This window comes from Vulpes lagopus, chromosome 4 (assembly GCF_018345385.1).
Source record: "Vulpes lagopus strain Blue_001 chromosome 4, ASM1834538v1, whole genome shotgun sequence".
Taxonomy (NCBI): domain Eukaryota; kingdom Metazoa; phylum Chordata; class Mammalia; order Carnivora; family Canidae; genus Vulpes; species Vulpes lagopus.
Window position 1 is genome coordinate 69,604,026 of NC_054827.1, and position 25,153 is coordinate 69,629,178.

The 25,153-nt window shown below is 35.3% G+C and overlaps 1 protein-coding gene across 1 annotated transcript in view; it reads left to right on the top strand.

The window, feature by feature from the left end:
* Positions 1 to 15,062, top strand: part of ST8SIA4 (ST8 alpha-N-acetyl-neuraminide alpha-2,8-sialyltransferase 4) — a 95,453-nt gene extending 80,391 nt beyond the window's left edge. The window contains 1 exon segment of the mRNA XM_041752801.1: positions 10,634 to 15,062. Within this exon segment, the coding sequence (XP_041608735.1) occupies positions 10,634 to 10,916 (283 nt within the window). The 3' untranslated portion in view covers positions 10,917 to 15,062.
* Positions 15,063 to 25,153: the final 10,091 nt, after the last annotated feature.

Genomic DNA, 25,153 nt, shown 5'->3' on the forward strand with positions numbered 1-25,153 from the left:
CTTATCAGGTATTTTGATGCAGATATCTTTTCCATTCTGTGAGTTTTGTCACTCTTTGCTGGCATCTTTTGGAGTGCAAAAATTTTTAATTTTGATTAAGTCCAATTTAATTTTTGTTTTGTTGCTATCTAGTAAAAGCTTTGCCTAAGGTCACAATAGTTTTTTCCTGTATTTCCTTCTAAGAGATTTAGAGTTTTAACTCTTAAGTTGAGGTCTAAGATCCATTTTGAGTTCTTTTTCTCATATGGTATGATGAATGGGTGCAACTTCATTCTTTCAACATTGTATTTTAACTGAATATCATGACAAACATCATAATAGGGGCACATCTCAGTCAAGGTACAGTTTGTTACACAACAGCCTGATTTTGTAATACCATTTTCACTTTAATACTTTACTATTGCAAAGAATAGCATATTACTTGTAAGTTGTCTTTATGGCTGTATTCCATTATTTTATTTCCTCAGAAGAATAAGAACTTTATTTTTTAATAATTTTTTTAAACTTTTATTTATTTATGATAGTCACAGAGAGAGAGAGAGAGAGAGAGAGGCAGAGACACAGGCAGAGGGAGAAGCAGGCTCCATGCACCGGGAGCCTGATGTGGGATTCGATCCCGGGTCTCCAGGATCGCGCCCTGGGCCAAAGGCAGGCGCCAAACCGCTGCGCCACCCAGGGATCCCAAGAATAAGAACTTTAAAAAAAAATCCACTAATGAGCTTAAATTTAGCAACTACTTTATAAATGTGATTTATAAATTAAATGCTCATTCCTAAAAATACATTGAAGGAATTGGCAGTAAGTGAGGCTGAAAGAGAGGAAAAGGAAGAAAATGGCCATTGATTGCATCAGATTGGAGTTTCATCAAATATAGACTGACATCTGGAGGGGAAAAATACCCAAGTATTTATTAATATTTGACTTAATGAAAATATTATGTACCACCTAATAGCCCTTCAAAGTTTCAGGGATAAAAATATAAAATTTACCCTATACTTAGGGTAAATTAGGGTCTTAGGGGTAGTATTACAGCAGTAATATTTCTAGTGACATGTAGCTTTGGGATATAATTCAAATCCCAAAGCCGGCATCAGTGGCATTGCCTTCAGCTGGATGCCCCTTTATCAACTATATGCTCCTGGAAAGCTGTTTATTGAGTGATAAATTTATGGCAAGGACAAGGCAGTTGTCTAAGTGGACAGTCCCTTCAATACTGCACACTGTATGGCAGGAATAAATATAGAGACTAATGACCTAAATTTGATTAACCTCCCCAAATGCTATTATTTTGATACTTGCTGGGAAGGCTTTAAAGAACTGCTCTGAACTTGCTTATAGCTATCTTGAATCTGTTCCTTCACTGGGCTTTGAGAAGAAGTCTGAGCTTTGGCTGATGGTTAGTTTATATACTTTGCTAGCAAGCATTTTACTTTATTGAATGGATTATAGATCACATTTGTTGGTCTTTACTCCTTTTGAAATAGATTTTAGCACAATTCCTATTTGGAAGGTTCATGTCACCTGACTTATTGATGGAAACTGGGCATACCCATTTGTAAGTTGTTCAAATCAAGCTAAAATAAAGTCATCAGATCATTAGAAGAGTTGTTTACATTTTATTATAGTAAAAGGGACTTTTATTGGGCAGTTGTCTTTATGTTCTCTGGGAATGTGGAAATACAATATTTAACTGCCTTCTTGGAATAATGTTTATGTAAAGAAAAAAAAATTCATGGATAAAATACCACTATCATTTTCATCTTTCAATATCTAATCCAGTTTTGCTAAGCTTTAGGATTACCTACTCCCACTTGCTTTTAATTATTTTTTCTTTTCTTGTAGGACTCCATATCTTATGAAACCATTTATTTCATTGTTTCCTTTTCATCTTAATAGGAAAAATGCAAGGTTTCCATAATTTTTGACTTTCAAAAAGCAATCTGATCTCATAAGGGGGATCATACACAAGGCCCATTAGCATTGACCTCATTTAACTCCTTTATCATGTGTCTAAAGATCATCCCCATTCTGTTTCTAGTATTTCACCTTTTGGACGTCACTACTTCCTCATTCTGGCAGTTCAGGTCATAAATTTCAGTTGTCTTTCAGAGTTCAATTGGGTTACAACAACAACAACAAAAAGGTCATTAAAACCTGTGGCTTTACATCTACTTCATTTTTTTTTTTTTTTTTTTTTGCCATAGCCCCATGCACCAGTTTACGTTTTTAAGAATAATCTTTGAGAATTCCCCAAAGAGTATTATCTTTAATATCATTTTTTTAAGATTTTATTTTTAAGTAATCTCTACACCCAATGTGGGGCTCAAACTCAAAACCCCAAGATCAAGAGTTGCATGCTCCACCAACTGAACTGGCCAGGCACCTCCATTTTTAATAGCATAATATAGAATCCATCTATAATTTTTTTTTTAAATTCTCTTTCACCTAAATCTAGCCAACATGTAATATACTTTGGGAATGATCCTTTTAAATTTCATTTGAATTTCTTTCATGATAAGTAAAGCCTAAAGGATCCCCTCTGTTTTTAAATTCTCTCACATCTCAGCAACTTTCCACTTTCTTTGACATTATTCTCTTCCTTTGGTTGTATCTTTGAAATTATGATGGATAATTTTATAATTTTTAAATAATCAAAAAATTCATTTATTATGAATTTGTAAGTAGAGAAAATGTTCTGACCTCTGGATACAAGAATTATAGGAAACTGGATATGACATTAAATTTTTTAGCAGGGGTGATTTTATCCAAGAGTAATTGTTGGATATGCTGCATCTGATGTCAGATCGCACATTATTGAAGTAGGAGTAGTTAACCACTACAAGCAAAACATAGATTCCAGCTGCAAATGGAGGAACTCTCAGGTTCTTCAATCTGGATTCAGATTACCTGTGATCTTTTAAAAACAAGAATTTTAGATGTAGTAGGAACCATATTAAAAATCTCATTTATTGTTGAGCAAACTAAAGCTGAGTAAGTTTTGGTGGTTTGCCCAAGATCATATATTTAGCTTAAAGTAAAGCCCAAACTCTAGCTTTTCTGGTGCGTATCCTTTAAATACTGTCACTCAGAAATTTCCAAACCATGAGTATGTTCCTTTATATTAAAACTCTGGCAAGAAGAAGTTAAATATGCATTCATTAAGTATCTGCTGTGTTTCCAACACTGTGCTTGAATATCACATTTGAGAGAGAAAAATAGAAGACTCATTCATCTCTTTCTGTTTTCATTTTATAATAATGTTAAATCTCTCTTTTATCTTACAAGAAGCAAATTATGCCCCCATCTTCTCTTCTTACAAATAAGGTATAAACAATTACCTGGAAATTCTTCTCTGGCAAGTTTCTTTATATTAAATTTTCTTGTGCAAATATTATGAGGCTCCAGGTCAGGAAGATTATATCCTTTCTCTCTCTCTCTCTTTTTTTCTTTTTTAAAGATTTCATTTATTTATTCATGAGAGACACAGAGAGAGAGAGAGAGGCAGAGACATAGAGGGAGAAGCAGGCTCCATGCAGGGAGCCTGACCTGGGACTCAATCCTGGGACTCCAAGATCATGCCCTGGGCCAAAGGCAGGTGCTCAACCACTGAGCCACATCCCGGAAGACTATTTTCTATTACAACCGGTGGTGTACTGGAGCTAGCTTGTACTGGCTGACAAGGGTGGTTTGTACCTCTCTTCCCCACTCAGTGTTCCTTGATGTCAGATCCATAGCTTGAAATCCGCCCTGATGGGAGCATTTACATCACAGAAATTTGCAAAGGATGAAAATTAGCAATTCTTTCTCCCCCAGTTAGTGTCTGCTGTTAAACATTTACCAACACACCAGTGTGGCACAGCACAATTTGCTAGGCACATTGGCTGAGCAAATTCAGACAAATTATTTACTTCTTGAACTTTTCACTGGATCTTCTAGGAGGTAGAAATGGTAATATATACTACAATATATATAATGGGATTTTGTGAGAGCATGTTTTCACATACTTTAAAACTGTGAGTATGAAATAGAATTACTAATACCATGGTAACAAGAGTTAGATGTTCGCTAATACAATACGAGACACTCGGCAAAAACCAACATATCATAGATAGATCCTGAGTTTTGTAATACCATCTACTTTCAACCAGGCTGTGTATCTGGCCATATAAAAAGAAGGCTGAAATTCAGAGTTAAAGTCAGAGCCTGATTCCTGTAGTAGACCTAACAAATAAGTACCAAATAGAATATAGAGATTTTGGGGCCTACATTAGTATTCCTACTCCCTTCCCCATGCCACGAGAGCTCTATGCCTCTGATGAATCAGGCTTTTGAAGGTCAATAGAAACATATAGAGCTCTGCGTGCAAAGGACACCTAGAAAAAATATTGGCAAATTGACCCCTTGTGGTTATAAATTCCTGCTTTCATTTTAATAACACTTCCAAATACTTTAAGAAGCTTATTCATATCTGCATGGAAATCCCTACCCTTTGATACAATGTCACTGCCTTTGACATTTGCAATGTGGTTAAGTAAGTTATATATTGAAACTACAAAATCATCTGACTTGGAATACTTTTGAGAGTGTTCATGGGAAAAGTGGGTCCTATGTACTGGTTATCTCTCATTTACCCTTGAAAGAAACAAAACAAAAAAAGCCAAAAAGCTGCATGTGTAAAACACACCACAAATGACACCAGACTGTTAATTGCCACAACACCACATAGAACTATGTTGTTGTTTTTTTTTTTTTTTCCTATATGAACCCTATGTCGAAAATTTCCCTAGGAAATTACTATTTCAAGCTGAATTCTCTTGAGAAGCTAAACAAGCCCATTCCTTTTTAGTTAAATTTGAAATCAAAATAGCCAGGGCTTAAAACCTGGCTGTCACCTACAATCTCCACGACCTTAAACTGGTTATTTAACCTGCCCAAGCCTCGATGTCCCCATCTATGCAATAGCAGCCATTCATGGGTTTGTGATGAGGATTAAATTAGCAAAACAACATAAGTAGAGCTCTTAGCACAGTCTCTGGTCCTTTATACACACACAGTAAATCAGTATTACCATTGCCACCTTATATGACAGTGCCTATGTTTTTACTCCTGAGTTTACTCCTAACTTGCCAAAGACCATCAAGTATGCCTCTCTATCCCTTCGTTTCCTCACATGAGAGGTAAATATAAGACCCATCACTTTTTGATTTAATGGGATGCTATAAGGATTAATTCATAATGGATTGAATTATTCTGAGGAAAGGGCGGGAAGTTCTTGTTTTTGTTTTGTTTTCTTTTGTTTTAAGAAATTATCACCAACCCTACTTTTATAGAAAGACAAGCTATCTTAATAAGAGGTAGTACAAACTTTACCAAAACAGTTTTAAAACAAAATTAAATTTTTCCACACTTTAGAAAGCAAATTCATGTGATGGAGCATACTGCAGACTGGGAATAAAGTGCAAGGTTTGAACAGCTGAAAACAAAACAGCAGAGATACTCCATTTCAATATGCCCAGGGATGGCTGCTTTATGTTTTATATTATGTAGCCTATGCACATGTACTTTTTCTAAGAATGAACCAACGTATTAACAGATATGGAGAACAGAATATCTGAACACTGCTGTATAATATTCAAGTATTATTAAAAATTAGTTTTGAGGCATGGGATGTAGAATTGGGGAGAGCAAACCATCTTCTGCAAAGATGAATTGTGGAAAACTAATTCGTTTATAATATCTCAAATGTCTGTAGACATGTCTGAGCCAGAAGCTGTATTACTTAACCTTAACAGGATTTTCCTGCAGAACAAGCACAAAGCTTGGTTGTGGGAAGATAAATAGGAGAAGAGAAGCAGGAACCTTATGCTATGTACTTCATATCACACTCCAGATAAAAGAATTGCTGGGTTCATAAGTGGAAACGTGGCATAAAATACTAAAACTGACACAGTGGAATTCCATATTTTATGTTCTAGAATATTTTATATTCTATTTTATATTCTTCTAAAATTTTTCATGTTTGATTTCTGGAAGAATAATGTCTTAAAAGGAAAAAAATACTTATTACTTCTAAACTTTTAGGATTCTTTATTTAAATATAAATGCAAATTAATGCTCCTTGTTTGCCAAAATGTTGAGTGTGAACTGTCATAAGTATATCAAAGGCTGAATGTTGTTGAAGATAAGTCTTTTTTCTTTTATTTTGAACATGTTGGTTGTTTGAAATAATATATTTTGCCTCATCAGGTGATCATTACCTAATTTTATTATGAGATGAAAGCTAACCCATTATGGGCTTCCATATCAAAACTACTTTACTGAGTACTTTCTTTGCTTTTCAGTATATTAAAACCTGAAAAGAGTTAAACAGAACAGAATGGGAGGCAGGGTAGCAGAGAAGGACCGAGAGTGTTTTCATACAGTTGAAGGCAGTGGGCAGTTTCATGGAGAGAGAAGATTTGAAACAGCCATGGAATCTTATAGATAGAAGAAGTCCCAAAGCCATACAATCAGATGTTTTTGTTTCTCCACCAAGGAAACCTGGGCATTGAGGTTAAATGCCAAGACCACAATTCTCCAGGCAGTATCTTTATACAAGGCACCGAGAGAGAAGTGGGATGCGTGAGTGGCCCTGAGGAATGGGTTGTTGTGGGATGTGCTAAAATTCAATTAGTGTTACTATGTGCCAAGCTAATGTTATGACCTTCACACTTACTATCTCTTTTACATGATCATAACAACCTTATAGGGTAAATTTTATTGGCTGAGGTCCAAGGAAGTGAAGTAGCTTTCCCAAGGACTGGGGCATTCTATCACAGATTCAAACTCACCTTTTGTGATGCTGATTTGGTGGGCAAACATTGCAGGTGTTGAGTTGGTTTGAAATAACAAACGGGAGGGATATGTTGGAGGAAGTGAAGGTAAGACACCTTGCTTAGCAAGAGCAGAGTTTCCAGGCTGGGAAGTAGTGAGACCCATGGAGGCTATTGCATCTATAAAAAGTTGGAAATGTTCGATTTACACATAAAATCCAGGGTGAGTTTGTTTCATACAACAAGATAGAGTATTACAACACCGAAGCAGAAAGAAAGGGAGGAAGGGAATTAATGACATCTGAAATAAAACTTACCCTAGCTGGTGAAAAACATTCTATGTATGAATGATTAGAATATATATTAATAATCAAAACGGCCAGGGAAACAAGAGGATGCAGCACATTGTAACAGTGGTTATCTCTATGTAGTTGGATTATAAGTAATAGTTTTCTTCCTCATTCATTTCTTTTTCTTCAAATTTTCTGCAGGGAGCCTGCATTGATTTTATGATTAAAAAAATCAATTTCTATAAAAAGAAATACATACATGGAAACTAGATTATTTGCTGAATTGAAAACATTGCCAATTCTAAACTACCACCAGAAATGAATTTGAGATAAAAATTAGAACAGCTTCTACTGAACTAGAATATAACTCGTTCATTATTTTATACATGTATTATTTTTAATTCACTTTTTTCCTAATTAGGATTAAAAACTTAAGCTAACATTCTGTTTTTGATTAACTCTTCACAAGAAATTGGTGGTTTTTAAATGTCAGCTTGTACATTCTAGATATGGATTTTAAAACCGTTCCTTGGATTTTGGCTTGTAAAGTTGGCAGATATTATCTAACTGATTGTGCTAATAGAATTTAAGAATAATATCCATTTTTGTCCTTCCTTATCACATATGGAACATGTTCCTGGGCAGATACTGAATTTCAATAATTTATGTTGACCTATATAATTTCAAGCCAGACATTAGATTTATAATAAGCACATAGGTAATTCTTACTAACTATATTTGTTTCAGTTCCTGTGTCTTTTTAAAATTTCTTTTATTTATTTACTTAGTTCCTGTGTCTTTTTAATTTCATGGAATATTATTAGCTGTAGCCTTAGTTCTCAACCTGCCTTAAGGTTCTGTTTCAATTTATCTGTTGCATGTTGATACCATTCATTCAGATCTGTTTGATAAATGGCATTTATTTTGTGCCTTTTCTCCAAAAATTCCCAAAAATGGATAGCTAATTTTTCTTTGGAATTATTTAAATTGTTACAAGCCAAACATTGGAACACTTTAGGATTTAAAGCAACATTTATTGACAACAGTGTTTGAACTGCACAGATTAAAATAAGTTTCTAAAGCCTCTCTATCCGTTATTTTCAAATAGGATGCTCTGTGATCTGAGTTTAGTTTTCAAAACATGATTTTTATTAATATCGATTAATTTACATCCTAGGTATATCTTCCCTATTCCAAAATTCACAAATTTCTTTCCTCCATAAAATCCTCACTGAAGTCACATCACATACTTGAACACTGTCCCAAGACTTACATTTTTCTGTTGTTTTCTTCTGGATGTGCTAATGTCTCCAGTTACACTCCTTTGCCTGTTCTGCTTTTTAGATGTTAGGTACTTAAGGGTAAGAAGACAACCTCGCTGATTTTCTGCATGTGACATCGCATATGGTGCCCTGGGTCAAAAAACATTGAGTGACTGTATATCTCTGACACTATTTTAAGACATTTAGGTCAATAATTTTGCCTTTGGCATTTTTCTACTATTATAACTGCTATTATAAAAGTTACTTTGGTATTTTTGTCTATGATTGATCACAGTTGAATTGCTACCCAGGAAATCTCTCCAGAAAATGGAAAGTGTTTATTTATAAGGTGTTCTTGAACTCACACATAATGTGACTTTGGAGTCCCCTACAAATAATAAGGTGCTATATTATTTCCTGATAGGTATTTTTTTTCTCACTTTAGATATAAAGTAATTCACTAAGACCTTCGTATTGCCAGACTATTCCCATTGACATTCCCCGATAGAAATAATTATTTTTTTGACCGAGTTTGAACTTGCCTCGGCCACTTTAAAAATTTATAAATATATGCATTTTTAAAAACTAACCAAATTCATCAACTGACATTTGTAATCACACACAGATCACATTCACAAAATTTTCCAATAATAATCATTTTGTGTTAGAACATCTGCTTTCTCAAAGCAGAGAGAGCTTTCAGCTGTATCATGGTCTCTTCAAACCCTTCAAATTGTAGTGTAAACTCCTTGCACAGAATCAGTATCTATGGTTTCTTCATGATGTTAACAATGCATGTACTATGGGTTTTGTACATTAGCTACCTTTGTGTTGTGAGAAATTCTTAAATAATAATTTCTTAAAACACCTTAAGAATCCTCTTTACTGAAAATAGGCATTCTTAAAACATTTTTGATAACAAAAGATGTATAGTGCATTTCATATTGCTCAAAACAGCACGTGGCCTTCATCCAGCTAGAAGAATAAATAAAATTAAAGATCAATCCCAGTTCAAAGGAGGGAAAAAAAAGAAGGAAAAAAAAAAAGAGGAATGATAAGTTTTGGATATTTGTAGGAAGGCTTCAAGGTCTAGTATTTCTTGATCAACAGTAGCCTAGGTGTATTTGATGTCCCCTGGAAAACTCATAAATTATTTTTAAAAAGACAAAGGGAAGAATATTGTGTAAAAATCACAGGCAAATATGTAAATACAGCAATGATCAGAATCTAATAGAATCTTCTACCTTACATTTAGATGGTGGGCAGGGTAAATATTTTCCCAAATATGAAACCAAGAGTAAAAACAAAAATTAAAAAAAATATTAACTTTATTCTGTTAGTAATTGGACAACTTTGAACGTTAAAGAAAATCTACACTCTTCCTCTTTTAGCAGTTTCCACATAAGATAATGAGTATGCCAAGAAGTACTGGAAACCCCCTTCCTTGCCAGGGGTGATGATTAACTTGTGAGTTTGCATGCTTTTCAGGTGAACAGTTTGGCAACAATGATTGATCTGAATATTCTGGAGTATTTTATTGCCTTTGAAAATGAATAGTATAAAATACTTACCAGCATTAAATTTATTTTACCTATTTAACAAAATATTAAACTGAATAAGTAGTGAATTTTTTATGTTTATATGTTGTTTTATGTTGTTTTCCTGTGGGTTGAGGCAATATTTTTAATTAGCTTTTGTAAAATGGGATTTGGACAATTGAAATTAAATAAGTCAGAATAAGGCAAGCAGGGTATTTGGATTTTTAATTGAAAAAGCAGAGATTTTGAAAAACCTACGGGCAAGGTTTAAAATTCTCTCTTTCTAGGAGAATTACTTAATCTCTGCCCCATTACTGTGTCTTTTGCAGTCATATTTAACACTTTCTGAGAAAATTCTATTCTGTATATTCTTATAAATGTTTGCTAATTCATTTTGAATATGAGATTCCATGGTAATATCTGCACACTTTCTAGGTCCCCTCGCTATTTACATATGGCCTCAAAAATAAGGAAGACAATAAAGGATAAGGAAAAATAAAAAAAATATGTTAAATTATCTAAGTGCTTGAGAAATATATTAGTTTCTTCAGCAATCTTCTGAATGTTATTCATAAGGATATTTTTCCAATTTAATTTACTTTGATTCCACATCAAGTATACACAAATTACAAATTTAATTTACTTTGATTCCACATTAGTATATACCTTTCGGTAGGGTGTGTTGTATGTTTCTCTAAATTCTTCTCTTCTCTATGTTTTTTCTTTTCCAGTTACTGGCTGACAAACAAAGTTCCCATCAAGAGACCCAGCACAGGTCTCCTCATGTATACACTTGCCACAAGATTCTGTGATGAAATTCACCTGTATGGATTCTGGCCATTCCCTAAGGATCTGAATGGAAAAGCTGTCAAATATCATTACTACGATGACTTAAAATATAGGTACTTTTCCAATGCCAGTCCTCACAGAATGCCATTAGAATTCAAAACATTGAATGTGCTACACAATAGAGGAGCTCTGAAACTAACAACAGGAAAGTGTGTAAAGCAATAAAGCACATTTGAAAACATACAAACTGAATACGCACTTCTTTTCTGAAGATGCTTCCTAAGATTTGAAAATAGGATCCAAAACAAGACTGAGTTTCAGCATCCACCAAGTATCTGCAAGGTGATAAAGGATATTTATGAGAAATCCGCTACCAGCTGATGAAATACCTGCAAAGTGCTCTAAAAAACACATATTTTGACTTCAAGGGTCCTAGTAAGTGCCACTTCCACTAAGAACACAGTTTGAATGTATAATCAGTAGTGTTTACAAGATCCAACCATGCACTTGTCATTAGTTAATGAGGCAAATATGTTCATCACTGTTGGGCTGCCACGGCAACACCAAGCACATTAGGAGAGTAACCCAGGAACACAACTCAGCCCTGGGGATTAAACCATCCTTGTCAGCAGAAATCGAGATGGAAATAGTTTGAGCAGTGAAATCCATAAGATGAAACAACTCAAGTAAATGCCTTCAGTCAGGACTCTGAGTCTGATCATGAATTTTGTGTTTTGTTTTTTGTTTTTGTTTTTGTCTTCTGGAGTCTCTTTCGGTTTGGGTATTGGGTGCTTAGAAATCCTTTCTGAGATAAATATGAATGAGATAAATAACCTTCAAGGAATCATTTTTTAAAGTTCTTGTATTTTTAAAAAGCAGTCACATGATGACTTTGTGAAAGAGTTATTTTGCACAACTCCAAACCTCCAGATTTTTTTCCAGTGGTGTAGAAGGTACCAGCTAAACTGTACCACTCAGTAATTTTGAGCCATTCTAAAGCAAAGAGTTCTATGTCATCTGAGATGGTAACATTAGCAGGAAAAAAGAAAGTCCTTTTGGTACCAAAGATTGTACTGATGTTTCTACACAACGAACCATTCTCCTTTCATGAAAATAATATATTATGCTACTAGTATGGAAGTTGTCTTTAGAGATATTAAATTTTTCAAACTCAAACCTTATTTTTATTTGGAGGAAGACTTCCATAGCTTTTACATTTCATAATAATTTTGTGGAAGCATTTTGCCCTTTAGATAAATGTTAGACTGATAGGGCTGAAATGAGACTTTCAGTTCTTTGATACTCCCCCTACTATTCAAATGGAAAGATTGGCATTCTCTTTATGTCATTGTTAAATTTTCTTAGTGCAGAAATAACATGATCCATCGAACGTTGCTTCCATAATAGATGATTAATTTTAAGAGGTTTAATAATGAAACTGTGTGTCAGTATTTTGCACTTCCAGTGAATTAAATTAACCACTGTTTTTTTCTGTGGTTAAATTTATTCACATTATCACATTAATGTGTTTTCAAAGAAGCACATGAAATTATTAAGAAAATGATTCAAAAAGTTTTAACATGTGATAGACTTGACCAATAGGCCAGTTTTCTGTTAACTTAAGCTACACTGGTAGATAATCCTAATGGTAAATTGTTTAGAAAGCAGAAGTACTGTGTTCCCACTTCTATTCTTGGTCTGAAACACTTAGATGACTTCTTGTTTCTTAGGGGAGGCAGTCTGAGGAAAGGAAAAAAAATAGCGTGGGGAATATGTATGTTTTGTTTCTTAGGGAAGACAGTCTGAAAAAAAATAATAAATAGCATGGAGATTATATATATCTATGTTAACATAGAAAAGGATGTTCACAGTAGGACAGTTCTTAATATATTAATAATATGTAGTATTATTTTTTAAAATATAAGAGAACCTTAGGTTTCTGAATACTATTTTTTAGAATTCATGTGTCTCTAAGAAAATGAAAAGAATGCATAATGGAGATGCATAGCTAAAAATGGACAGAACATGATGCACTTTTATCATTAACCTCTGATCTATTGGAAATCTTAAAATAATTAGGCACATATTCTGAATGTAAATTTGAAAAGTCTGATTTACTTAATAAATCCAAAGTAGGTGATTTATAGAATCTTAATTTTTACTATATTTACTATTTGTGGGTAAGTTGTTTGAGCAGCCTTTAATCTGAATTCAATAAGAAATCTGAAGTCACATGTAAATTCTGATAGGTAAAATCCATCTCAGAACTCATTCAAAGTATGTCTTTAAAAGCAGCAGCAAGGAACCTTGCCATTTTTACTACATCATCAACAAATGTGTTTAAACAATTTCAAGGCCACAGCAAAAGCATCCCAGCCACTCACTGTTTTGTGCATTAATGTTTATCTCATAGATGCATTGAGTAGTGCCTTTTTAGCTTCGCATTGCTTTGTTAACCCTATACTTTGTGTTCTCTAAATAAATTGCCCAGTTCTGAAAATGTTCAGCGTATAAAAAGGGCTTCAGTATCGACTGAGACTACTTTTGTTCATCTCAGGGAACTTTCAATACTCAAGAATGAATTCAATTAAAGGCATTTCGCATTCAAAGATAACAAATTGTACAAGACCATTTCACTCCCTATTGTATACCTTTCCATCCACACCCACACCCCCACCCCACCTTCACAAGCTACTGTGGCCTTCTTACAGGGATGAGGCAAGGAGATCCCTGAAGGCTAAATAGCAAGGATAAGAAGAATAATTCCATTTAACCCAGAAGGGGCCAAGAGGGATCATGATAAAATCAAATTATAAATACATACTTGAAACATCTTTTTTTTTTTTCTTTTGAGACTATCATATGTTCACAACTTTAATTTTTTTGTTTCTTTTTCACGATTTATCCCTGTACCTGGCAATGCTCAGGCAGCCGATTGTGAAATATTCTTGTCCTTTAGAGAACGTGGTTGTTACTGTGCTGTTGACATGAATAGGCCATGGAAACATTTTCATCATTATTACCCAGCCTGTTCTATATTTAATATTAAGTTGCTGGAATTAAAAAAAAAAATGAATCAGTAACAGATTTTCTGGGCAAATCAAGTGATTCAGCCCACAGGACTGATGAAATTACTGTGGAAGTTTTTCTGTCTGAAAGAAGGTGCTGGGCATTCAAATGTCTTTATGTATTGTATATCATATGAAATGTATATCAATTGCTAATGGGAATTTCTACATATATGCTTACTAAGCAATTTATTTAAATAATGCTATGGGTAGTGTACATACCAACTAGTTATTAAGCTTCTCCGCAGGAAAAGGGTGAACAAAGTAATTTATTTCTAATTGAGCCAGTTAGTCATAATGCTCACGATGTGGTATTTGGTTCATAAGAGTTGTTTTCATGTGCTTATTGTTGGGAGTATCTATAATTGTGGAAGAAGTATAGGGAGAGTTATGTATAGTTAGTTGTTACCTCTACAAGTCTGAAAGTTTCCCCATTAGACCTTATCAATATACCAATGTTTTAAAAACTGAGAGAGGATTATTGTTCATATTTGATTAAAGAAAATCCAAATAAAGCCCACCTAGAAATAGAAATTTTATTATATATGTGCTATAGATATATCTATATAGTACAAATAGACACGTGTGATGCATATATACAATGTTATATATGTGTGTCTGTGTTACACACACAGAGTCTGTAATATACACACACTAGATTTGTGTCATGCTAACATCTTCAGAGGCTGTACTGTTAAGCGTTCTGGAGATAAGAACACTTTAGAATAAAGAAGTTCTTTTGAGACTTCAGTTACTAACCTGCTTTAAGAGGGATCTACTTTATAACTGAATTCTATTGTTCATACCTAAAAGAGTTTCAATAAGGGTCTAGTATGGCCAAATCTTAAAAAAAAAATTTAAAAAAAGGAAAAAAAAAAAGGAAAAAAGAAAAAAAATAAAAAAAAAGAAGGAAAAATTAAAAATTAAAAATTAAAAAAAGTTTTCAAGCTGGAAATGTATTTGAATGACAGTTTTCAGATTGTGGCTCCCAGGCCCTGTGTCTCCCACTTAAGTAGCACCTTTTAATAAATACTGTTTCTTTGTGTAGGCAAAAGCACAAGTGTTTCCAATGTATATAGCAGGAAAAAGAAAAAAAAAGAGTTTACAGAGATAGCACTGCTGCACAGGATAATTGCTACTGAGTATTTCTTATATCATTTGTGGAACTGAAAGAGGAGATTTATCCCGTCAAGTTCATTCTGTTCAACACTGTTTCCTATTGTTCATGTACAGCAACTGGGTGTTATTGTTTTATCATTTGTAAAATTGTAAAATAAATTAAATCTCCCTTTTTTTTTTCCAAGTTTTCTCTGATCTCTTATATCCAAGCCCTCGGTTCCACTTTGTCTATCACTATAAGATGACAGTTTTTAAGAGGCTCTAGTGAGTGCTTTGGTCTTCCCTGCCCCCTCAGCCCCATCAATGGCAATTTGACAAACCACTTATTGTCAAAACATATGTACAGGAACATGAATAATATCCAAAGTGCCGTGAACATCGGGAAATCCTTAGCAATTTTTGGTGTGGTACATTCTGTTTGTGGTTGAGGGAGTGGAGTGCCACACCATTTACATTTGTATCCAATTTATATTCCCACGTTCAGCTGTCCGTGGGTCAATCAAGTGTGGAGGCTGGAGAGGCCAAGGGCTCCTTATACACGGTGCATTCTTGTGGCCACCCTTGACTTAGGATTTCAACTGCTGTTATAGCCCTTACTACTGTTGGTGGTTCACGTTCTAGGAGATGATTCTGAAAACCCGCACATTTAAATCTTTTTCTATGGCTTTCTCTGCCAAATCTACGTTTTCAGACTCTGCACTATTTTCTCTAGAAACTAGTAAGTCTGTTTTCATGAGGTCGCGTTTAGCATTCTGCAATTTTAAAGTATTTGCTAGAGACCCAAGAGTGAACCATTAATAATGTTTAATGAATATAGATCTTATTTGTATTTACATAATTACGTTTTTTTTTTAAAAGATTTTATTTATTTATTAATGAGAGACACAGAGAGAGAGGCAGAGACACAGGCAGAGGGAGAAGCAGGCTCCCTAGGGGATCCCGATGTGGGACTCCATCCCAGGACAGCAGGATCACGATCTGAGCCAAAGGCAGAGGCTCAACTGCTGAGCCACCCAGGCATCCCTACTAATTACCTTTCATTTCCAAGGATCCATATACAATGAGTAATCCCTGTTGATTCTTGGAATAAAACCAGAGCTCAGCATAAACCTATGAAATGGAAATGGTACTATCTCAGTTTTACAGATGAACTTGAGAGGTTATGTGACTTGCTGAGGGTCACATAGCTCAGAAGTGAAAGAACCAGGATTTGAATCGAACTGGTCTGACTTCTGCGTCTACCTTCTCACCCATCACATTTTTGCCGCCTCTTTTTAAATGGCAAGAAGTTCTCTAGGAAACTAAGTTTGCAAACAAATTATTATTTAATGAGCACAATGCTTAAGTGAAACAAGTCACTCAGAGGAAAACAAATACCATATGATTTCACTCCTATGTGGAGTTTAAGAAACAAAACAGATGAACATATGGGAAGGGGGGGAAAGGAGAGAGGGAAACAAACCATAAGAGACTCAGCGATAGAGAACAAACTGAGGGTTGCTGGAGGGAGGTTGGTGGGGGATGAGCTACATAGGTGATGGGTATGAAGGAGGGCACTTGTCATGAGCACTGGAGAGTATATGTAAGTGATGGATCACTAAAATCTATTCCTGAAACCAATATTACACTATATTTTAACTCGCTATAATTTAAATAAAAACTCAAAACAAAAAAATTGCACATATTAAAAATATAGGTTAGTATATAGGAGGGGTATATAATTCAGACTTTGAGACTGTCCAATAAGCTATCCTTGTCTTCAAATAGAGCAATCTTCTCCAATGACAAGAAGATCTGTGCCCTCCAGGTCAGTGGCTCTTTCATAGTCGTGCTACATGAACGCTGCCAATTCTTGCTCCAAACTCTTTCTACATTATTTTTTAATGCAAACTCTATGACTCTTATATTAGAGTCTAACTTTATGTATCACAAAATCTATTACATTACAGTTCTTTAAAACTCTAACTGAGAGGTGCTTGGGTGGTTCACTTGGTTAACCATCTGCCTTCAGGTCAGGTCATGATCCCGCGGTCCTGGGATGGAGCTCCACATTGGGCTCCCTGCTCATCAGGGTCTGCTTCTCCCTCTCCTTCTCCCTCTGCTGCTCCCTGCTTGTGCTCTCTCTTTCTCTGTCAAATTAATTAATTAATTAATTAATTAATTTTAAAAATCAATCTAAAAAAAGAAAATTAAAACTCTAATTATAATATTCCTATACAACCATTTGATTGAATTTGGGTGTTTCATTTAGCAACTGCTTAAATACCTTGAGGTTGAAGGGATACAGATGACACAGTTCATGCATTTTATGTATTTTAAAAATATTTTTTACTAATTTCCTTCTCTTTATGAGGGTCGTAATAACCTAATCTCCAAATTATGGGGGCAGCTTAATGATTTCCCCTATAAATGAGTTTTCAACATGCACAAGCCCACAAAAGAAAAAAAAATATTGGATATAAGAATAAAATTAATGTTTGATACATTCTTAAGAGACATATCTCAGTCACTGAGTTGCTTAATTTCCAGAATCTCAAAAATAAATTATGTGAAATAATTAAATGCCAATATAAACCTCCCTCTCTCTCTCTCTCTCTTTTTTAAATTTTTTTCTTTCCAGATTGCTGATTTCTGACTCAATCACCAAAGTAGAATTTCTCACATAAACACAAGAGAATACTAATCCAGGACATGTTCCACAAAAAATATGCTCATTGAGTAAGCTTTCTATATATCTCTCCTTTGGAGATTCAGAACATACACAACATATTAAAAGATCTGAGATACAATAAAGAAAAATATTCTATTTAAGAAGACATAGGTAATTTTGTATGTAATTTCCATTAAATGTGAAATTATGTTCTACACAGCATACTTTGAATAATACTTCAGAATACAACAAACAATGCAGAGAAGAGAACATGCAAGGCTTCAGGTAGAAAGGCTGATAATTTATTCAGTGGATTGTTTTCCCCATAAACCAAAATATTATCTTAGTAATACTTTCAAATATGAGAAAATAATTTTAAGCTGATATATTTATTTCTTCTCTAAACACCCTATATTAATTTTTACATTAACAATCATCCTTTCTTTTTCTAAAATACTAATCAGACCATGGCTGCATGTTTAAGACCAGTCCCAAACATAACTTTATTGCTCATTCTGGGCAATGCAAACAAATTAGCTTCAAGGCATTAATAGCTCTCTCCGGGCGGTCTGTCCAGACCAGCTTCCTTACCTCTAGCCTCCCAACACCTCACAGATGGACTGTCTATGAGCACATCTGCCAATGCTGCCAAAATGTAAACACACTCAGCTAGCAGCAGATGTTTTCCAGGAAAGATCACTACACTGGAGTTGTTCTGCTGCGGATTCTATGTTAGTTGATCTCCATGATTGGGCGGAAGGTCATTGTGTTCAAATAGATCATTTGTCTTTCAGATATTGAACAATAACAGGGGAGATGCAACCTCAACTGTTTGGTATTTACCATGTGCATATATGCAGAAATCTTTCTGAAGGCTCTGCTAATAATAAGTCAAATTTTAAAAACATTCAGATAGTATACTGGTGTCATATAACCAGTAGAGGGGAAATAGCAATTTTAAGGACAATAGAACTGAAGGATTATTGTTAAGCACCATGACTGACTCTCTGGAAAAATATAATAAATAGCTACTGCTAATTAATAGGCAATTGAAAAAAATAGAGAAAGGGACTCCCTGGGAGTTCACATAGATACATTCTTCCTCTGTGGAGGGAAAGAGAAAAAGTGGAGGACCAGATCCAAAACTTCATCATTTGAATAGCCCAGCTCCCAAGAAGGTAAAACCCTCAACCAAGGAAACTTGTTTTATCAAAATTGGGGCCATGTTTAGGAAAAAAAAGAAAATCAGGAAGCTTGTTTTATCACAATCAGGCCATGTTTGGGAAAAAAATCCTGGATGTATCATAGATTGACACCTCCCCAAATATTGAATTTGTAGCTTTTAAAATGTTCAATAGTAACAGAAGGCTAATGACTATTGACTCGGACAACGTGGTTCAAGACCGTCCGTCTTTAATAGTTTGTGGGGGAATTTCCGCAGTCAATAATCAGGTTGTGTCTATGGAAGAAGGAGCTCAGGGCTACAAAAAGGCCTGGTTTAGCCCTGACTCTCTCACTTATTTGTCTCTAATTTTCAAATGATCTGTTAACAGGAGAGAGAAAAAATACCCTCAGAGTCTGACTCTAAGGTGTGATAATTGGTAGGAAATACATGGTGAGGATTTGTAATATACTATACACTGATGGTACTATTAGAATATTACAATATTGTAAAAATAAACCTGTTTTCTTAAAACAAATAAATTATACAATCCTTAACATACATTCATAACCAAGTAGAATATAGAACCCTCGATTTTTCATGATAATTTTACCACAAGTTTAAATCATATGTAGTATATTATGTGTGTTTTAGACTTAATAAAAGTAAAATCATACTTTATGTATCATTTTACCACTGGAGTTTTCCCTTGGTATATGTATAGCCTGTACTGATGTTGACGCATATACTACTCTGATTCATTTTCACGACTACTTAGTTTTCTGCTGTGTGATTGCAAACTTTTAAATCCTGTCTGTTGGAATATTCTGATGAAAGAATAATTTTCAGACAACATCCTGCCTCCAGCTTTCTAGATGCAAAGTGGAAGCTTCTCCATAGGTGTCAAGATGTACTCTATGTGCACACCTGTATGTCTCAAGTCAAAAAGTTCTGTTAATTATAGGTTGATCCTCCAGGTAAACATTTTCTTTACAATAAACATTTAATTCCACTTCACTCCAAAGGAAACAGGGAGAAGATGTGCTCAGCATGACCAGGACCCTGACTGTACTGAATGATAGCTATTATAGATTTCAGGGCAGTTTTCTATCACTCTTGGCTTATCAACCCTTCAGGAACTTGTTACTTTCTTTAATCGTATTTTTTGACACTTAAATTTTATGAACCAAACCTTATGTTCCAGTCATACTCAATTTTTTTTCAGCCCCATCCTTTTTCATCCTTTTCTTCTGGCCTACTCCTTTTAGCTAGAACACCCTTCCTGATACCTGATACATACTAGCTGGCTAGTGTCTATTGATCATTTGGGTCCCAGTTCAAACATCAATTCAGATTTCCCATATCAAAGCACTGTTTAAACTTTATTATTATCACCTACTTAATTTTCTCTCTACTTTGCAAAACTGTTGACAGCCTGGGGACAGAGATTGTACTGTATCAGCTCTGTTAGGACTAGGGTGACTCTCATAGTACCCAACACATAGTAGGTCTATGATACCTTCGGTTGTATGAGTTATTTAACTATTTTAATTAGATGATTCTAAGGCACACATATTTTAATATTCTAACAAGTCTAAAGTCAGAGTGCTGGTTAGCATTCAGTGTGTTTATAGATTAATTGGAAGATTTGTTTTGTTTTGCTTTAATTTGACCTAAAAAATCTTACAGTTGAGGAGGTATTTGATTCCACGAAAAGATACTTAATGACGAAAATTCTTGGGAGTTTGAAATTATCTTCTCAATGCAGTGTTTGACATTTAATAAATGATAAGTGTACTAATGATGTGCAAATGACTTCATTATTAGCCATCAACTAGTGTTGACCAGATCCTTTCTGACTCATTTGTATTCTCAGGAGAAGCTGTTTAACTATTTCCTTCATGCTGCATTAGCTTGGTCTTATTCCACAAATTGCTATAACCCCACATTTTCATCAGTAGGATCACAAAACATCTTGTTGCTAAGCATAACATATTAATATTACCAGGTTGTCCACAAAGAAAATCTTTACAGCTTGAGAAAGAAACACAAGTCAGCTCTAGCCAGGCAGGAAATACATTCTTTAGAGAACTCAACCTTAAAAATGTAAAGTGTGCTTCCATATATAATCCAAAATAGAAGATCTACTATGTAGTAAAATAAACGTAAGAAAGTAGAGTAAGACTCTAGGACGGGTTTATACATTTTAAAAAGCAATTATCAAATTCTTTAAAAAAAATTGTGTCCCCCTCAGGCTATCCTATTGAGTAATGTAGCACTGGCCAAAATCCTCAAGCCACAAACACCTGTCCTTCTGTCGTCTGAAAGGACAGGAGACGTTCCATTATGTATTTAAATCCAAACCCCTTTATTTGCAATTATGAGTAAAAAAAATACTAGAAACCACCTGCAAGTGCCACAGAATGCCTATCTTTTCAACTGAAGGGGAGGTGTTGACTCCTTTTGAGGCACAACACCACTCCTCCATATTGACCTTGTAGCTGTGTCAGGACACAGGTAACCCCTGGCAATGCCTTGTTCTAAAATTCAGACTTGGGGGGCCCGATGGGCAGGAAGTGCTGATTTTCCTGTTGTGAGCTACTGCAGACAAGAAAGTGCTCCCTCCCCCTGGTCTCCAGACTTTCCTGAACACTCAGACACCATATGTTGAGCTCTAACTCTGACTCCGAGAAGAGAGTCTGGACTCATGGACACTGGATTCCACTTTCTGCTTTACTCTGCTCTTGTGATCAGGACACCTCGCTGAGGAGCCTGTCTTGGGATTTTCAGGATGATCATCAGTATGAAAAATAAATCTTGGCCTTCTGGGTCCAGTTGAGACCTTATCTATGCTGTTTTAATTCCAGTGCCCTATATCAAATATTCATACTCCTAGCAGTGTGACAATATGGAGAGTATTGTGACCAAAAAAAATGATAAAATCCTTATTTCTGACTCAGGAAGAAAGTGGAAGTTCATTTTTTTTTTTGAACTCCTGTTCCAAAAGATTAACATTCAGATGAATTTTGATGCTAAAATAAAATTTAGATACCCAAAGAGTGGAAATTCCCATCCCTTCCCATTTCATTCCGACAACGTAAAGCTGGTCCTCAGAGTGGCCATACATGGTCTGCAATACTAAACCACTCGCATACTACTATTTCCCTCCTTTAAGCCACTCCAGCCACAGTGACTTCCTTGCTATTCTTCTCACATAACATTTACGTTTCTGCCTCCAGCCTTTGTCCTACTGAACTCTCTCCTTAGTGTTTCCTCTGTCCCCAGGTACTTCCATGGCTTACTTCCTCTTCATCTTCTGTCTCAAATGTCACATTCTCAGTGGGCCTTTCTAAATTACGTTATATTAAATTTATATCTATCTCCCTTTCCTGCTTTATTTTATCCCCCCCCCCAACACTCATCACTATCTGATATCTATATGTTACTTACTTTTTACTATCTACTTCCCTTTACTAGAATATCAGCTTTGGGAAGGCAGAAAGTCTTGCTTCTATTATTCACTTCTCTATTCTCAGCATTTAAAACTGTCTGGCACATAGCAGATGCTCAAAAAATAGTTTTTGAGGGGAAGAGATATTTTTAAATATTTGAAGATTTAGGGTTACCATGATATTCAGGTCCATAATTTTGATTGTTGAAACAGAGATCAAAGAGGGAATATATCCTATGACTAGTTCAACAAACCCATATTTGTGACTAAAATTCATAACTTTATACATAGGAATTCAGTGTAACATTAGATATTAATCTTTAGAAAGCATCTAAAGCTTCACATTTTAAAATGTTGAGCTCATCCTTCATATTTTCCTAAATTCTTCATACCATAATAATAAATTAATCCAAGTTATCATTCAGTCACTTGCTCACTCTTAATACAGGGTTGTAAAGGGCCTCCTCTCTGTCAAACATTTTCAACAACCTCATGATATCACTAGTAAATCTGGTCACCTTATCAAACAAAACAACAAATAGTAGATAGAGACTTTCTCAGTTACAAAACTTCACTCTGCAAATAAGACAAAATAAAGTTTGCTTACCTTAGCACTACCCATTTTTTTCTTCATTCATAATGTCAGATATACACTTCTAAGTGTACCTAAGACATAGGGGTCTTCTGACTTTTTAAAATAGGCCTTTTACTAAAGGGAAGAACATAGGTATGCTTCTCAGATTGGGGAATAGTGTGCATTTCACATCAGCTTATAGATGTATGAAAACCTGTGCCCACACTATAGTTTTGGTTATGTTTCTTTTCTAATTTTATTTTTTTATTCTGGATTTTAAGTTTCACTAGAGAGGATCTTCATACATTTTCAAATAATATCAGATCCAGTTAAGAACATAATTTCTAAGGCCTAGTTGAATTGAAGTTAGTGAGTGTCTTAGGGAAAGCTAAAGAGGAAGAAATGAAAGCTTTTTTGTTTCATTTTGTTCCCCCAGGAAATCTCCTTTCTTGACACAATGGTTTTAGTTTCAGGGAGGTTCCAGTAGGTTTTGAGGGAGGCTCTACCAATTCCAGGTGAGTGAAGAGTTTAAATTTAAACAGGGCACCTGATGGGCTCACTCAGTTGAGCATCTGACTCTTGGTTTTAGCTCAGGTCACCATCTCAGGGTTCTAGGATCTAGCCCTGTGTCAGGCTCCACACTCAGTAGGGAGATAAAATCTCCCTCTGCCCCTCAGCCTGTGTGTGAGCTCTCTCAAATAAATAAATAAATAAATAAATAAATAAATAAATAAATAAATATTTAAAAAGTAAAAAAAAAAAAAAAAAAAAAAAAACAAGGAAAATAAACTTAATCAAGTGTTTAGCCATCCCTGACTGGCTGCCAGGCAGTTCCGTGACTCATTAAAAAAGAAGGCAGAGGTAGGGTAGGAGTACTACAAGAGATGAGTTTCACACAAGCACATCTACATAGAAGATGTATTTGTTTCAGCAACTTACAAAACTCCTTGAAATGTTAAGTAGCATACAATTTCATTGAGACTTTTATTCAGGAGTAATAGGTTAAAGGTACTTAACCAAGTCAGTTCTTCAAACTTGCTTTGCCATTTCCACATGGAATTCATTCATAGTAAGGTGATTGTACAGTAATTACATAAAATGTAAAACCTTCCATTTAGATAGATATATGGAATTTTAATTACTAGCAGCTAGATTGAGATGCTGCTCCAGTTCAGGGAGTTAAGAAATCAGTGGGATGCTATTTATGTTCTCCAGAACATATGATACAATCGTGTTTTTCTATTATCTATTGCTCTTAGAAGGCAATTAGTTCCAGGAGCTATGCAGTTTATGGAAAAAAATTGAAAGGCCCCCACCTATTGCTAATTAAGATTAAGAGAATTCTTTGTCATGTTGAGTGTATTTAGGCATAAAATTACAATCATTTTGACATTAAATTCTCATTACTGTATTTCCCCAGAGTGATTATTTTTACAGATATTTGTTGAAATGCTGACTGATAACAATCTTCCTCTAAATGCTATTCTTTTGCCTACTTTTTTCTTATTATCTCTGCTTTCGTTTCTCCCACTACCAACATGCACCCTCTTCTCTGTTATGAACCTTGAATTTCATGCAAGAAGGAAGTGAAAACAAAAAGAAGTGCAAAATTATCTCCCCACTGATTTATTTAAGACAAAAAACTAACACTAAAAAAAAAAAAAGAAAAAAGAAAAAAGTTGGTAAAATCATTCTCATGCTCAACAGGTTTCTGAGACCCTCATCCGGGGAAGGGGGAAGTCAGGAGCCTGCGGGGGCAGCAGGCCCAGGCCCTGCATTGCCAGGTGGGGCAGCGGCTCTGCAGCTGCTCTGTGAGGCAGCCCCCCAGCCTGTGTGGGGATGTGTGGCAAGGACCCAGTGGGTTGGTCCCGCCGAGCCTCCCACGAGTAGTTCAGGTGCACAGTGGAGGCTCTAAGTGCTGCCCAAGGCCTCCAGAGCAGCCAGGCCAGCATCCTCACAATGTCCTCAGAACTCGCTCCTTTCTGCTGGCTACAATCACTCCTGAACTTTTCTGCCCTTTGCTCTCCAAAACAGCTGACATGCACAACCCTGGACAAGGGAGCCTGAAAGGAGGCATGCCAGCTCCATTGTCTCTTTTAAAAGTCCCTTGTGAAGGAAGTCAGTCCACAGTATCATTGTAGCTCCCTCTAGGACTGTACTGCAAGGTCAGCCCTGCAAACGAGTCCTGCTCTGGAGACAGGAGAAAAAGATAAGAATATTTGACTTCCAACCTCCCGGCGATTTTCATTAAAAGATAAATCTACCTCAATCTATTTTGAGCCTGGGTTTTTATAACACAATAATAAAAGGGGCAGTGTGAAAAAGACTTTATTTCATCCGCCACATTTTTCCTACCGCTCGTTCTCAGTCTATAAATGCATTTAGCAAATCTAAAGGCAATTGGAAGTGTGTAGCATGTGGTAGCTTTGCAGCCAAGT